We start from the raw sequence: 17,515 nt of genomic DNA on the forward strand, positions 1-17,515 counted from the left end.
CTCAGATCCTGCCCAGCTCATCTACCTCTAAGGGGCCTCACAATAGCTAGTGTATGGAAGGAAAACAAATTTAAATGAAATAAACGTGAACCTCCTAATAATAATAGTGTTATTAACCCAATAGTGTTATTAACCCAATAGTTATATTAACTATAATAATAGTGTTATTAACCCAATACTTACTGAATGCCCAATTAGCTACGTGGTGCCAGAGGAGAGACAAATCCTAGCCATCCTCTTGGTAGTTTAGCAAGATGCTGGCTTAGCAGGTCTGTGCTAGCTTGAGGGAAGAAGAGGCTGATGCCAGAGGCTAATCTCTAGAGGCTCTGTCTTCAACCAAGACTGTTTCCCCAACCAGGAAATTTCCTATATCACACAGTATACCATATGTTCTCTGCCATCCTTATAAATCCATAGAGTAGTACAGGGCAGGGTCCTTTCCTTGGAGCCATTTCCCAAGGGCATCCAGCTGTGGTCAGTCAAGCACGTATCTCTCTGTTGGATGATGGCAACCAAAGGTAGTCATGGGTTCTGCAGTGTCTTATGTGGAAGCTTCCTCAATAAACTGTACTTTGCTTTCTTCATATCACTAGTAAGGAGTGTTTCTCTGCCACCGTGACATGACAGCATCAGACCCCAGGAAATTAGCCAGCATGCAGGTGTGAAGTCACAAGGTCTCTGTATACAAGTAGTTAACAGTTCCATGGAAAAGAACTCAAAGGTGATAATGAATGCAGTATATTTATAGACATTTGATGTAGGAAGGGACTTTGACAAGCTGTCACTGCACCCCCACGCTAGGCAACAGATGATAATCTTAACTAAGATGCATGCTTCTGCCTACATTAGCAAAGTCCTTGGAGGGTCATTCATAAAGGGGGCCCACACTGGTTCCTGGACCTCACTTTCACTCTTCAGGGAAAAAAGAAGTCCCCATGGATGACTGTATCTAACAAGAACTTGCACTAGGAGCAAACACAAAATGAGGCTATATTCACTAATAAATATAATAATAATAATAAAGTCACTAATAAGGGAACTAATTTACTAATTTTTGTGGAGAATAAGCCATCCACTCTTTATTCACATTGATTCACTTAAGAAAGTTAACAGAAAATATATATTCATTTACCCACAATATATTTATACCTAACATGAGCCATCATTCCAAATGAATGGAAACATGGCCATTAGCACTTTGAAGTGAGATGGCAAATGTAGGGAAATACTCAGTCTGGGACTGCTGTGTTCAGATTAGGCCTTACACATGAATGCAGAGCTGGAGGCTGGAGGGCATGCTGAACTTGGACTTATACACCTCTCTTAGTCTGTTTGTGTGGGTGTAACCACCCAGAGGAAGCGTGCCATACTTTCCTTTCACACATAGACACTAGCCACCCACAAAGCCTAAAGGAGTCCACTTTTCCTCATTCACCTGCCTGAAAGGGCTCCTTTTATAATTGGTATAATTTGTATGTGCTACAGGTGTCTCACCTTTCCCCAAAGCCTGTCATGACTTGATAGTTCTAAGGGCCAGTGGGGTATAGGGCACCTGACTACTAATAGCTTGAACCATCCATCTCCATTCAGAAATGACAATTTCATAAAGACCTTGGATTTTTGGATTCTGGTCTTCTCCCATTGTGTAACCAGGAAGCTTTAGAGAATAACTGGTCCTACTCATCAAGCTTGTTTTTGTTTTTTTTTTTATAACGGAATCATTTTGAGTTATTTGTAGATTTACACACTGTTGTAAGAAATACAGAGAGATCTCCCATCCAAGTACTAACCAGGCCCAACCCTGCTTAGCTTCCAAGATCAGACAAGATTGGGCACATTCAGGGTGGTATGGCCTCTGAGAAACAAAGTGAAGGTTTTAGAGGGGAGAGGGAGTGGGGGGATGGGTAAACCTGGTGGTAGGTATTAAGGAGGGCATGTATTGCATGAAGCACTGGGTATGGTACATAACGGATCTTGGAACACTGAAAAAATAAAATAAAAAAGAAATACAGAGAGATATACTATGTACACTTTACCAATATTTAATTATTTGAAACAACATTTGTTGAACAATTTTTCTTTGCCGCCCATCCAGGACAACAAAGATACCCGAAATGGGATTCCTGAGCTTCTGTGCCTTTAAGTTCTCATGATGAAGACAGACACAAAGTATCTCTTTAATGAAGTTCATTGTGCAAACTGCCAAGATGGAAGTGAGCATGTTGGAGGAAGAGTCCTGGGCAGTGCCTTGGGGGATGATTAGAAGTTTTTCAAGAGAAATGGGTATTAGTATTAGAGGGGCAATCTGGGCAGAGAAAACAGCACAAGCAAAGGCTCAGAAGTATGAAATAGCCTGGTGTGTGCTGGGAGCCATTCAAGTAATTCATCATGGATTGGAACAAAAAATTCAAAGAAGGGAGTTCAGAGGCATCTGGGGAATGAGAAGGGAATGTTGTGTGATCCTGGCCTCCCACATTCTGTGTGGGGGAAATGAAAAACAGATGGGAAATATGCTCCCAAACATGGCCCAAGCATGGCTCTAGGAGAAGGAGGAGAGAATCTTGTTCCTGTTTGAGGGGCCCACAGAGCCCTCATTTCCAATATTTGGACTATGGCCCACTTCCTTCTGCGACCTTCACCCAAGGCCAAGGGCAGGAAGTCTAGCTCGTATCTTTCCTCTTCTGCAAAAAGGTGGCAATTGGAATGAAACAGAGTGCCCCACTCTACCAATCTGAACTACCACATGAGGCAAGGTACCTTCACCTCTCCTCTGGCATGAAGTTTACCCAGAAGTCCTGTAAGGACCCTGTGAAGGACACAGAAGGCAGTTGATGATGCTGCCGGAAAAAGTGGAGAGTAACTAAAGTGGGGTCTGTAGGGCAGACGACCTGAGCTGGAAATCAAATGGGAATCCCATCCATACTCCAAAGAAATAGACCACCCCCAAAAGCTGAGATGAGGCCAGTTTACCAGGACTCTAGGCACTGGCTGAACTGAGAAACAGCAGACCTGGAGTATTCTAGCCACAGATGTCCACAGAAGGTGCCAGTAGAGCAAGGAGTAACCAGGTAAACAGGGAAATAATTTCCTCAAAGGTGGGACAGGTGAAAATCCAAGGAGTAGCATGCATCTGAGCTCCCACCTGCTCACCTCCACAGTCATACAATAAGCAAATGTGTTTTCAGGCATTTTAGAGGAGAAGTCAAGGAAGGCACACTGAGATACTTAACTGTAAGTTTCCTTATTACTCAGCAGAATGGGGCTCCTAAGGAAGATTAGGTAGTTTACAGAAAAATAAGAAAGTCTCATTTTGTTGGAATGAATGAGTATGTTGTGTGTAAACAACCCCTCTATATATGGTTTATGAAACCCCCCAATAGGGTTTTGGGTGAAATAATTCTATTTTAATGTGGAGTGACAGGGATTCTGTGCTGTTTGGTGACTTCTGAATCATGCCATATGCTCTGCAAATACTAAAATATTTTATATGAAGAAGAGATGAGTTACTTTCTCACCTGTTCTTGATCCAAAGTGTGGCAATCCTGGTACATCCCCAGGAAATGGGGGATGTGGCTTTTATAAAAGGACTGGGGCAGTTTTGGATCTGTGAACTGGTTTGTTTTAGAACAACCTGGGAGGGTGAAAGATAAAGAAGATAAAAGAGAAAGCAGTATTGTGTGTAGGTAGAATCTGGAATCTGAGTAAGAGAAATTTATCTTCCTGCTCTGTGTCTCCCTTTATCCTCACACCACTACCACACCCAGTGGTACCAAATGTGTGAGGGTCTTCCTGCACCAGGAAATTCTGTGACACCAGCTGGGTGCCCTACAATTAAAATCAATTCTGACACTATCTACCTGGAGACAGCATAAGATCCCACAGATTAATGGCTCAGTCCCACAAGACAGCCTCCACCACCACTGTAGACGCTGACCCAAGTCCAGATTGTCACCTGTGGTCCTAACCAACAAGCTGTAGGTCAGAGGTTTGCACCATCTCCTCCTCAGGTTTGATTAATTTGCTAGAGTAGCTCACAGAACTCAGGAAACACTTTCCTTACTGTTTAATGGTTTATTATAAAATTATATGATAAAGGTTACAAGTGAACATTCAGAAGATACACATAGAGCAAGGTACAGGGAAAGAGCTGGAGCTTCCATCCTCTCTCTGGGCATGCTACTCTCCCAGTTGTCCAGGTGTTCACCAATCCAGAAGATCTCTGAAGCCCCATACTTTTTTTTTCACATATAATCTATTATTTGTTTCAGGGGTACAGGTCTGTGATTCATCAGTCTTACACAATTCATAGCACTCGCCATACCACATACCCTCCCCAATGTGCATCACCCAGCCACCCCACTCCCCTCCAGCAATCCTCAGTCTATTTCCTGAGATTAAGAATCTCTTATAGTTTGTCTCCCTCTCTGGTTTCATCTTGTTTCATTTTTCCCTCATTTCCCCTATGATCCTCAGTCTTATTTCTCAAATTCCTCATATCAGTGAGATTATATGATAATTGTGTTTCTCTGATTGACTTATTTCACTTAGCATAATACCCTCTAGTTCCATTCACATCATGGCAAATGGCAATATTTGGGGGTTTTCAATGGCTGCATATTATTCCATGGTGTGTGTGTGTGTGCGTGTATCCCCCACATCTTCTTTATCCATTCAGCTGTTGATGGACATCTAGGCTGTTTCCATAGTTTAACTATTGTGGACACATTGCTGTGAACATTCAGGTGCATATGCCCCTTTGGATCACTACTTTTTTTTTTTTTTGCCTTTTTTTTTTTTTTAATTTATTTTCAGTGTTCCAGAATTCATTGTTCTTATGCACCACACTCAGTGCTCCACGCAATGTGTGCCCTCCATAATACCCACCACTGGGCTCATCCAATCCCCACCCCCAAAACCCTCAGATTGTTTCTCAGAGTCCACAGTCTTTCGTGGTTTGTCCTCCCCTCCAATTTCCCCCAACTCCCTTCTCCTCTCCAACTCCCCATGAACTCTGTTATTCCTTATGCTCCACAAATAAGTGAAACCATATGATACTTGACTCTCTCTGTTTGACTTATTTCACTCAGCATAATCTCTTCTAGTCCCATCCATGTTGATACAAAAGTTGGGTATTCATGCTTTCTGATGGAGGCATAATTCACTGTATATATGGACCACATCTTCCTTATCCATTCATCCGTTGAAGAGCATCTTGATTCTTTCCACAGTTTGGTGACTGTGGCCATTGGTGCTATGAATATTGGGATACAGATGGCCCTTCTTTTCACTACATCTGTATCTTGGGGGTAAAAACCCAGTAGTGCAATTGCAGGGTCATTGGGAAGCTCTATTTTTAATTTCTTAAGGAATCTCCACACTGTTTTCCAACGTGGCTGCACCAACTTGCATTCCCACCAACAGTGTAAGAGGGTTCCCCTTTCTCCACATTCTCTCCAACACACGTTGTTTACTGTCTTGTTAATTTTGGCCATTCCACTGGTGTAAGGTGGCTCGATGTGGCTTTGATTTGACTCTCCCAATGGCCAGTGATGATGAACATTTTCCTATGTGTCTATTAGCCATTTGTATGTCTTCATTGGAGAAGTGTCTGTTCATGTCTTCTGCCCATTTTTTGACATGATTATCTGTTTTTTGTGTGTTGAGTTTGGGGAGTTCTTTATAGATCCTGGATATCAGCCCTTTGTCTGTATTGTCATTTGTGAATATCTTCTCCCATTCCATGGGTTGCCTCTTTGTTTTGCTGAAACAGTCAACAAAGAAAAGCTTTTGTTGTGCAGAAGCTTTTGATCTTGATGAAGTCCCAAAAATTCATTTTCACTTTTGTTTCCTTTGCCTTTGGAGACATATCTTGAAAGAAGTTGCTATGGCCAATGTCGAAGAGGTTACTGCCTATGTTCTCTTCTAGGATTCTGATGGATTCCTGCCTCACATTGAGGTCTTTTATCCATTTTTGAGTTTATCTTTGTGTATGGTGTAAGAGAGTGGTTGGGTTTCATTATTCTATACATAGCTGTCCAATTTTCCCAGCACCATTTATTGAAGAGACTTGTCTTTTTTCCACTGTATATTTTTTCCTGCTTTGTTGAAGATTATTTGACCATAGAGTTGAGGGTCCATATCTGGGCTCTCTACTATTATCCAGTGGTCTGTGTATCTGTTTTTGTGTCAGTACCATGCTGTCTTGGTGATCACAGATTTGTAGTAAAGCTTGAAATCAGGCAACCTGATGCCTGCAGTTCTGCTTTTCTTTTTCAACATTTCCTTAGCAATTCAGGGTCTCTTCTGATTCCATACAAATTTTAGGATTGTTTGCTCCAGCTCTTTGAAAAATGCCAGTGGAATTTTGATCAGGATGGCATTGAAAGTATAGATTTCTCTAGGCAGTATAGACATTTTAACAATGTTTTTTCTTCTGATCGATGAGCATGGAATGGTCTTCTTTTTGTGTTTTCTTCAATTTCTTTTATGAGTGTTCTGTAGTTCCTCGAGTACAGATCCTTCACCTCTTTGGTTAGGTTTATTCCCAGGTATCTTATGGTTCTTTGTGCTATAGTAAATGGAATTGATTCTCTAATTTCCCTTTCTGTATTTTCATTGTTAGTGTATAAGAAAGCAACTGATTTCTGTACATTGATTTTGTATCCTGCCAAATTACTGAATTGCTGTAGGAGTTCTAGTAGTTTGGGGGTGGAGTCCACATGTCATCTGCGAAGAGAGAGAGAGTTTGACTGCTGCATTGCAAATTTGAATACCTTTTCTTTCTTTTTGTTGTCTGGTTGCTGTTGCTAGGACTTCTAATACTATGTTGGACAAGAGTGGTGAGAGTGGACATCCTTGTTGTTTTCCTGATCCCAAAGGGAAGCCTGCCAGCTTTTTCCCATTGAGGATGATAATTGCTGTGGGATTTTCATAGATAGATTTTATGAAGTTGAGGAATGTTCCCTGTATCCCTATACTTTGAAGCGTTTTAATCAGGAACGAATGCTGTATCTTGTCAAATGCTTTTTCTGCATCAATTGAGAGGACGATGTGGTTCTTCTCTCTTCTCTTATTGATTTGTTCTATCACATTGATTGGTTTGCGAATGTTGAACCGCCCTTGCAACCCAGGGATGAATCCCACCTGGTCATGGTGGATAATCTTTTTAATGTACTGTTGGATCCTATTAGCTAGGATCTTGTTGAGAATCTTAGCATCCATATTCACCAGGGATATTGGTCTGAAATTTTCCTTTTTGGTGGGGTCTTTTCCTGGTTTAGGGATCAAGGTAATGATGACTTCATAAAAAGAGTCTGAAAGGGTGCCTGGGTGGCTCAGTGGGTTAAGCCGCTACCTTCAGCTCAGGTCATGATCTCAGGGTCCTGGGATCAAGTCCCGCATCGGGCTCTCTGCTCAGCAGGGAGCCTGCTTCCTCCTCTCTCTCTCTGCCTACTTGTGATCTCTCTCTGTCAAATAAATAAATAAAATCTTTAAAAAAAAAAAAGAGTCTGAAAGTCTTTCTTCTGCTTAATTTTTTGAAACAGCTTCAGGAGAATAGGTATTATTTCTTCTTTGAAAGCTTGGTAGAGGGCGCCTGGGTGGCTCAGTGGTTAAGCCGCTGCCTTCGGCTCAGGTCATGATCTCAGGGTCCTGGGATCGAGTCCCGCATCGGGCTCTCTGCTCAGCAGGGAGCCTGCTTCCTCCTCTCTCTCTCTCTCTCTGCCTGCCTCTCTGCCTACTTGTGATTTCTCTCTGTCAAATAAATAAATAAAATCTTTAAAAAAAAAAAAAAAAAAAGAAAGCTTGGTAGAACTCACCAGGGAATCCATCAGGTCCTGGGCTCTTATTATTGGGAGGTTTTGGATCACTGTTTCAATCTCGTTGCTAGATATTGATCTATTCAGGTTGTCAGCTTCTTCCTGATTCAGCATTGTAAATTTATAGTTTTCCAGGAATGCATCCATTTTGTCTAGGTTGCTTAACTTATTGGCATATAACTGTTGATAATAATTTCTGATGATTGTTTCTATTTCCTTGGTGTTAGTTGTGATCTCTCCCTTTTCATTCATAATTTTAGTAATTTGGGTCTTCTCTCTTTTCTTTTGAATTAGTTTGGTCAATGGTTTATCGATCTTATTGATTCAAAAAATCAGCTTCTAGTTTCATTGATGCATTCTACTGTATCTCTAGTTTCTATCTCATTTGGATCACTACATTTTGAACCTCCATACTTTTGATATTTTTATGGAATCCTCATCATTTAGGCATGACCAATCATTAACTCCATTTCTAGTCCCTCTCCCTTCTTCCAAGCTTGTAATCATGGCTTGGTCTTTCTGGTGACAAGCCTGCAACCAAGAGTCACCTCATAGAACAAAGACACTGCTGTCACTCAGGAAATTCCAATGGATTTAGGAGCTCCATGTCAGGAATGGGGGTCAAAGACCAAATATTGACAGAAAAGATGCTGCTACTGCTTTGATCACTTAGGGTATTGTAAGAGTTTTAGGTGTTCTTTGCCAGGAACCTGGGGCAGAGATCAATATACATTTTTTTTTTAATTATCTCATACCCTGGGCTCTACTTTGTCTTCTCATTTTAGGACCCAGGCTGGAAGAACAGTCCCTACACGGGACATACCTGGAGAACCGGCCAAACCTTAAGATAAGTCTTATACCTTCTGCCTACATGATGAATGCCATATTTACTCACATTTCATTGGCCAAAGTACATCACATAGTCACACCCAGTGAGGTAAGGACATGAAATCTTCCCATGGGAGGTACAGTTAATCACCTGACAATGGACAGGGAGGAGTGACCAGTAACTGAAAAAATAATTTCCTAGCATGATAATAAACACTGATTATAAATAAAATAGAAAACATGGGAAAGAAGAGTATAAAAATTACCTGTAATTCTATTATTAACACTATGATGTATTTCCTTCCAGGCTATGTGTCTGTGTTTTTGGTTGTTTTGATAAATTTAGGATTACATAACATATGCAAATATATACCTGCTTTATAAGCTGCTTGTTGATATAGAATTATATAATGAAAAATTTCCCTCACAAAAAATCATTCTTTTAAAATATCACATTAATTCCCACACAATTTTTGTATTAGTTTGGATAGGCCAGGTTTTGTAACAATAACAAAAAATTTCAACTTTTTGCATAGCTTCAAGTCACAAAGTTTTCTTTTTTTTTTTTTTTTTTTAATTTTCAGTTAGCCAATATATAGTGCATCATTAGTTTTTGATGTAATGTTAAATGATTCATCAGTTACGTATAACACCCAGGGCTCATCACAACCGCAAAGGTTTATTTCTTACTCAAGCCACATGTCCAGTGCAATTTGACATAGCAGTTCTGCTTATCTTGATCATTCTGGGACCAAGCCAAATAGATCAGCTACCATCTCAAATGTATCTGGCTATTGTGTAAAAAGGAAAAGAGAAAATAGGAAAGCGTGCATTGACTGTTAAAGCTTCTGTCCCCAAAGTTTTCACATTTTATTAGCCAAATCAAGTCACGTGGTGCAACATGTATTTTTTTTTAAATGGACACAATATTTTGCAGACCCTCCAATCAAGAGGTTAAGTCTTATTTTTCTACCCCTTGATTCACCTTGGCCATATGACTTGACTTTGGCTAGTGGGACAGTAGCAAATATAATGTAAGTATAGGCTTAAAACATCCTTGTGCTTTGAGACTTGTTTCTCTTAATGCTTTTAGAACCACCCAAGATTTTCATAGAGGATGACAGATCACATGGAGAGAGGCACCATGCTCTTCCACTGTTTCAGCTATCCCACATAGGTAAGTCAGGTAATTCTTAACCATCAAGCTCCATCCAACCTAGACCAGAAGAACCATCCAGCCAATTCACAGTTTGAGAACTTTTTAAGCCACTTTTTAAAGTGACGTGTTATGCCATAAGAGCTGACTTAAACATATCTATATCTAATTTAATCCAGGAGAGAGCCATGATATTTTTTAAAGTCTTATTGACCACTTCAATATGAAATCTTATGGATGTGCCATCATCTATTGAACCATTTTTTTATCATTCAAATCATACTGTTACCTAATTCATTATATCACATTCATTATAACTAAAATTAACACTGCCACGAACATCTTTGTGTATAAAATTTTACCCAGGTTTCTGATTATTTCGTCATAACAGATTGGTGAGAGAAGAGTTGCTGTCAAAATTTGAGCCTCTTAATAATGACCAAATTTTGAACCAAAAGGATGATACTAATTTATAAATCTAATGAAAATACATAAGCATATCCATTTTTCTTCACTCTCATTCAGCATCTAAGTGTGAATTTTTAAAAGCATCATTGTTAATCTAATGAAAGAAAAGTTTCATTTAAATTTTAATTTCATTGTGAATTGAGGATCACTTTGTCTTACATATATTGTTAACAGTCAATAATTCTTATATAACATTCAGTGCATATGATAATATTTCCTTATTTTTCTGTATTAAATTAAATCCAACTGCAGTGTTCCACAGGACAAAACTGGCAGAAAACTCAACATCAGGTATTTTTTTCCAGTTTCTTTTCCCTCTCTTGATGGTGAGGAACCTGGAGCCCAGAATGGTCATTACAAAGGTGGTGGGGCTCTGTACTGGTGCCTCATCTCCCTCCAAGCTAGGTGCAGGGGAAAGTTTATGAGGGGTGGGACCATCTGGATTCCCACAGCCTTGAAGTTAATGTTCAGTTTTTACATTTAAACATACCTAATTCAGGTCCATCTATCTCAGAGGCATTGGAGTGGGTGCAAGTCCCCTCCTGCTCAAATCTTTAAGCACCTGTTCCTTGCCCAATATCATATTCTGTCAGCACCACAAGAAGGCAGGATACAAAACTCCAGTTCCCTTTATTTGGCACAGTTATGATTTGAAAAACTTGTGTGGCCTGTGGGGGTGGGGAGATGATGAAGGTGGCTGGGATGACAAGAGATCATATGTACATATTACATAATGCTTTTTCCAAAGGAATGTGTAGCTATCCCAGAAAACAAACAATGTAACTGTCAGAAGCATAATATAAATGTCAAAAGTATAAGAAATTACATAGAGAAGTATTGAACCATAAGTCATCATACTTCTTCTGTAAGAGAAAAGATCACAATAATTTTAGTGAGTTAGAAAAGAAATGCAAAGTCAGACTATAAACAGACTATGAACTTCATGAACAGACTTAATATTGAGTCCCTCTATATCCACATGTCCATCCCTACTATTTTTTTCATACCCTGCTCTGTGAAAAAGCTTCATTTCCACCAGATGTCATGGAACATAGTTCTGTCAGTCAATGAATTGACAACTGTTCTCATCATTTGGGGTGGTGGGGTGGACCCCAAACCCAGTCACATTCGTTTGCTTCCAAGCAGCATACAATCCTATCTATAACACATTTTCAGGTAAAGCAGCTGAGTGACAAAACAAAGTTCTCATGAAACCCACTAACTCACCACCCATTGGGCTATGTGCTCCTATGTTATGGGGGTCAGTTGGTGCAGGAGCATTGCCTACCTCTAAGACAGATGTGGAACTTGCAAGAAAACACACAAAGACTGCTGATGTCAAACAAGTTATGAGGCAACATTTGCCAGTGCAATCTGTGTGTTGTGTCTTCTATTAAAAAAAAGTCAGCAAAGGAAAGAAATGGAAACCATTCCCCAATGTGGACAACCTCTCCTTGCTCACATATGCTTGAGCTAGGACAGTGGATACAAAAGTGGATGCGGGGGTGGAGGGATGCCTGAGAAGGAAGACTGGAAAAGGGGTCAGCTCTTGTACTTAGAATTTGTTACTAGAAAACAGAAGAGCTGTTAGATGGACACACCCCCACACCCCCGCCCCATAGAGCTGTTTTACTCCTCTAAGTCAACCCGGAGTTTTTTGATGTAGTTACTCCATCATAAAATTTCATATCTTCTTAAGATTCAACTTCAGCTAAAGACCCTGAAGAAACAATGCCTCCTTTGAAAGAATTGAAGAGTCCAGAAACTTCTAGTTTCAACCAGCAACTGTCTAAACTGACAACCTGCTCTGCAGCCTGATGGATGACAAAGCTTCATGGACTGGGAGAGAGTTCCATGTCAAGAATGTCTGCTTCTGAGAGCTAGTTCTGATTGCCCTCATCCCCATTAACAAAAACAGATGTGGGCTCATGAGCCAAGTAAACATTCAAGGCCAATATATGTTCCTTTCCGCCAATCTAGTTTGGCACTTCAATATGAGCAAATAGTCTATGAAGCAGAGTGGAACTTTTCTGTAACATTAGTGTCAAGTGACAGGACTCACATCTGTGTATTAGGTTAACTGTTATATTAAACATCTATGGAATAGACTCTTTCTGTTTCATGGGGAATGATTTGAGCTATGATTAAATCTACTGACATGGACCAGTTATTCTCTAATAACTGAGTTTGAATCCTGGTTCTGTTGCTTACTATCTATGTAAACTTGTGCAAGTCATTTAACTTCAGTTTCTATCTCTAAAATGGAGGTTTTAATAGCATGTTATCTCCTACCCTGTCGGCACTAAGCATGAAAAATGTGAGCTCATTCTAGGATTATTCCATGACACCAGAGGAAGTAGAATCCAAGAAGGCTGGGTACCTAAATCTATCTTCATTTATTCTTTCATCAAATATTACTGAGTACCTACAGTGTGATGATGAAAGACATAACTCAATACCATCGTGGAGTTTATGGTTTCCTGGTTCATCCGCCACCCTGGATGTGACCCTTCAATATCACTCAGCACCCTGAGTGTGGTGCTTCTCAAAGTAATTTGAACATTAGAATTAATGGTGTTCTAAGGCCGCATCCTGCTGAATATCCTGGGAAGATTCTGACTTCCTTTTCCTCACTGGCAAAACAGGGAGCAAAGCAATCCCTACCACAATCTTTTTGCGCATTTCAAGAGAAAGAGTTTGGAAACCATGAAGCTACTTTCCAGTGTATGCCATCCAGACTCTCTCTGGGGGTTCAGAGAAGCCAGCCGAGGACCACTCAGCCTGTGTTCTATCTCAGTGTCCTCTTACCCACCTCCTCTCTTGGCACTCTCTGGGGACATGAGTCAGCGGCCACCTGCCCCCATTTTAACCTAATGAGCTAATGGAGCTCAGACTGAAACCAGCCTCAAGTCCACCACCAAGGTGGACACCTGTATTAAATTCTATGAATGCCTATTATAAGGCTTCAGAGGGCCATTCAGTGGCCATACCTGGTGGTTTCCAGGGCATAGCCCTGCCTTCCCTTCTCACCTGCTGAAATTGGAGATAAACCCAAATATTAGAATGGTGAACAGCAGGGAACTCAAGAAGAACTGAGTAAGTTTTCCTCACCCAGCCCCTGTCCGGACACCTCTCCAGCTTTATCTCCCCCTTCTCCTCCTCTTCCTCCACACATCCATCGAACCTCTGACTACCTCTTCCCTTTTTTTCCAGTAATAAAATCCTCCAGTTTTTAACTGGCCACAAAGCCATCTAGAATAATGACTACATTTTCCAGCCCCCTTCCTACTGTGAGCAATGGAAAGTAAGCAGAAATGTCAAATGGCCGCAGCTGGGAACCATCCTCCCTAAAATAACTGACATGTGTTTTGTCCCTTTGCTATCCTATCCTGTCCTCCATCCTGCTGCTTGGAATGTAAATGTAGTGGCTAAAGCTTTAGCATCTATTTTGGATGTTGGGAACAAGACTGCCCATCAGGAGAACTGGAACAGAAAAGAAGCTTGGAGCCCTGAGCACAGTGGAGCCAAGCCTGTAGCTTGGTCTTGAATTATCAACCTCTAGACTCATATATAAGAAAAAAAAAAATTCTATCTATTTGAAGCCACTGTTATATTGGGTTTCTGCTACTCACATCCAGAATGAGTCCTAACTGACAAAGTGCTCAGAGCAGGATTCTGGAGTTAGACTGCCTAGGTTCTATCCCTTATGAGCTCATAAACAGAGGTAATTCACTTTACTTCCTTGCCCCAGCTGTTAAATGAGAATGCTAAAAATAGCGTCTACCTTCTAGGTAAAAATGAGCTAATACACATGAGGCTTGAAATATGTAAAGCCTGGCACGTAATAAGCATCTAGAATAAAGGTATGCCCCAAAGTAGCAAGATTGAAGGTTATTCTTCTCTTGAATCAGGCTGCAACAATGGCAATAGTGCTAATAATAATATCTTTAGAAGTTTATAGAACACTTTGCAGGAATATTTTCAACATAGCTATGAATGACATATTATTACTTGCATTCCACAAAGAAAATGAAAGTCTAGAGAAGTTTACTATCATGCAAAGATCTATAGCTACTGAGGAGCTGTGACAGGACTCACATCCAGGTCTCTCACTCCAAATTCCCTTCATTTTCCACAAAGCTTAAGTGCAAGTTGTTGTATTGCTACTCATTTCTATCAGGCCCTGAACACGTGATTTTTGTGAAGGGACTCCCAGGCTCTACTTTTCTATTTGTAAAGAATCAAAACAAGTCCGCAATTTCCCTGTGTAAGAAACTTTGTTTTCTGGTCCCTGACAGCTAACACAAAAAATGTTAGCCTTCGAACATACGTTGAAAAAAGGGATCCGATCAGAGCTCAGCTCAACAATGGGAGTAGAGGAAAAGCCTTGATCCACCTTGATTGCAGTCGGGTTAATGGGGCCTGAGTCGGAGTGATATTTCAGGCTCACCCTAAAGGGGGCCAAAGAAGAGTCGAGCATCTGGGACAAGGGTGAGGATCCACGACAGTGCATGTGTTTTGAATTGGAGATTCTTTGAACAGAAGCAATTTGGAAGCAGGACTAGAAGCTGCTGCTAACTGAAACATTGTAGCCATATTCCATGTTCCCTAAGGGCAAGGCCAGTAGCTCTCCTCTCTTTAGTTAGATGCTAGGAAGAATTTGCTCACTCTAATGATTGTGAAAGGCAGACACAAATCCGGCTGTGGACTATTGTTATCTGTGCGGATTTGAAAAAGTTAAAGGAAAAAAATCTTTCACACATAGAGGATATGGACTGAGCCTCGCCCTAGTAGAAAATAAGAGTTGAGTGCAAACAGTAAAGGTGTAATGGTTCTGAGCAGTGAACACAGACCTGAGTACAAATCCTGACTTACGGGTTCAGTGATTTGGGCTCACCTCCTCAGCCACTTGGATCCTCTTCCTCCCCTCTCTCTAAAAAGAGGATCATACCTCTGAGAGTGACTGTGAGGTTGAAAACAATATGTCCAACAATACAGGAGTTGTTCAATAAATATTCATTTCACCCTTTTCTCCTGAATCTTTCCCTCTTCTGGACTTTATGATTCAGTATTTCCTGGAATTCTCAGGTGCCAGAAAATTTCCAAAGAGCTTAAATTGGTTAATTAGCTTCTGAGCTCTTCCCGACATCTTCCTGAGAGAAGTGAGTGGTAGAGATGGGTCAGAAATCCATCAAACCGGGCTTTGCCTGCTGATCCAGGCAAAGCAGCCTCTCCCATACCATTTCCTCCCCTCCCCCCATGCTCTCACGGGGCAAGAATGGGATTGTCACAAACCAGACACTCCACCCAGATGCTCCACGCAGCATAGAGAATCAGTGTGGAATGTGGCCATTGCTTGTGCACCTTGTCGCCTGCAGAGAAGAGTGCCTGAAATCTCCTAAAATGTTGGGACCGGGGATCTAACAAGAGGCCTGGGGAAGAGCAGGCATCCACAGGCTGGTACATGTCACTGCATGGCCTGGAGCATCAGGTCCCCTCTCCAGTACACAAGGTAAGGATGAGATGAGCTGAATGCTAACGTCACCAAGCTTAACATTCCTCTGAGCCAGGAAGTAGAGAATTTCTATAGGTGAAAAGTGATTTCTCAGTCCTCTGTTCCTTTCTGTACGCTATACTCCTGAATCCACCGTGTTTATACTTCCTCTTGAAGGAAACATTTCTTAGGTCTATGTAAAGTTTCTTTCCTAAGTGGGGGGCTCCTTGTAAGGGAAGCACAGGGGGAAGCGGGGAGTTTAACAACGAGGGAGGAGGTGACAGGAAAAGTGACAATATCATCTTAGAAGAGGTCACTCCAATCTCTTGTGTTTGCCTGGGTTAGGGAGACCTGCCTGCCTTGTTCTACTTCACAGGAAAATGACAAAAATGAGAAAATGACAAAAATGGGGAAAAGTTATGTATCTCCATTTTGCCCCCAAGCTTCTTACAGTCTGCCGCAGCATTAAAAAGACTTACTGCATAAGCCTTAATTACACCTGAAGTTTAGAGAGAAAATATAAATTAAGAAGAACATAACAAAGTTTATTCCTTTCTTCACCTATATAACTTTTTATTTTAAAGTGAGAGAGTTGATAAAGGAAAGAATTCCTTTATCAACTCAGAGGCTCCATGTTTATTTAGTCCAATAACTTCCACCGTCAAGTATACTGCTCCCAAAATGAATACAATCAACTGAAAAGAGTTGCTTTATATGATTTCTATCTCTCAAAGTAAAGGGCACGCATAGAGTCCTATCTCTCCTGATTCAATCCCAATATTTACTCCAAAGGGGGGAGAGAGAGAGAGACAGAGACACAGAGGGAGAAAGACCCAAAAAGGAGAGGAATTGGCTCTCAGTAGCTTTCCATTCAGCTGGAAAAAGAACTGGGGCGGATTGCTACAACTTCACTTGGCCCTTGCGGCATGTAGTTGGGTGGCCGTTACTGCAATCCACTAGTGCCCCCTGTTGTCCGCTTCAGGAAAATCACAGGGTAGCATGAACTGCTAAACCTGAATAGGTCATCTTAACAGCCTTTCAACTTTTGGGACAAAGAAATCTCAGAAACTTGAAACTGTGATTCCACCTTTAATTCACTGAGGGCAGTTTATAGTCAAGTAATAGTATTTTAGAGATTTATAGGATGTGAGGATCTTTAGAAAATATTTAGCCAAGGGGTGCTTGGATGGCTCAGTCGTTAAGCATCTGCCTTCGGCCCGGGTCATGACCCAGGACCTGGGATAAGGCCCCCTGCATTGGGCTCCCTGCTCAGAGGGAAGCCTGCTTCTCCCTCTCCTACTCTCCCTGCTTGTGTTCCCTCTCTCACTGTCTCTGTCTGTCAAATAAATAAATAAAATCTTAAAAAAAAAAAAAAAAGGAAAGAAAGAAAATATTTAGCCAATTGTTTTTTACCTAAGTACCTATTAGCTGCGCAATTTTAGCAGCTATTGTGTGAAACCAAAGGAGGCCAGGAAATGCTGAGTTAAACAAACATTAAGTAAAAATTAAATAAGCAGGTCCTTCTGCTGGGCTACTCAGATCCTTTCATATGGATCATGTGTCACCCAAGGGGAAATGCAATTTCCCATTAACACTTGACAGAACAACTACTTTTTATACAAATTTCTTGTAGGGTCAATATTCTAGGAAACACACTTGGGTAGTGATAAACGAGTGTAAATGAATTATTCTACAAATTTGGAAGCAGAGTCCCAGGGAGGTGCTAGTGACTAGGTGGTAGCAGAGCTCCCG

At 41.0% G+C, this 17,515-nt stretch overlaps 1 protein-coding gene across 2 annotated transcripts in view; it reads left to right on the forward strand.

Annotated features, from left to right (window-relative positions):
• Window positions 1-16,977, forward strand: part of WASHC3 (WASH complex subunit 3) — a 122,622-nt gene extending 105,645 nt beyond the window's left edge. The window contains exons 7-10 of one of the 2 annotated variants that reach the window (XR_198762.3): window positions 8,603-8,754; window positions 9,739-9,822; window positions 10,522-10,560; window positions 11,969-16,977. Coding sequence is in view for 1 of the 2 variants with exons in the window: in XM_004742985.3 (XP_004743042.1) it covers window positions 8,603-8,663 (61 nt within the window). In the remaining variant the exon portion in view is untranslated. Of the gene's footprint in view, window positions 1-8,602; window positions 9,158-9,738; window positions 9,823-10,521; window positions 10,561-11,968 lie in introns of those variants that run through there. The other variant, XM_004742985.3, reaches the window with a different exon arrangement.
• Window positions 16,978-17,515: the final 538 nt, after the last annotated feature.

Source organism: Mustela putorius, unplaced genomic scaffold (assembly GCF_011764305.1).
Source record: "Mustela putorius furo isolate JIRA1106 unplaced genomic scaffold, ASM1176430v1.1 tig00000788_pilon_pilon_pilon, whole genome shotgun sequence".
In the NCBI taxonomy this organism is placed as follows: Eukaryota; Metazoa; Chordata; class Mammalia; order Carnivora; family Mustelidae; genus Mustela; species Mustela putorius.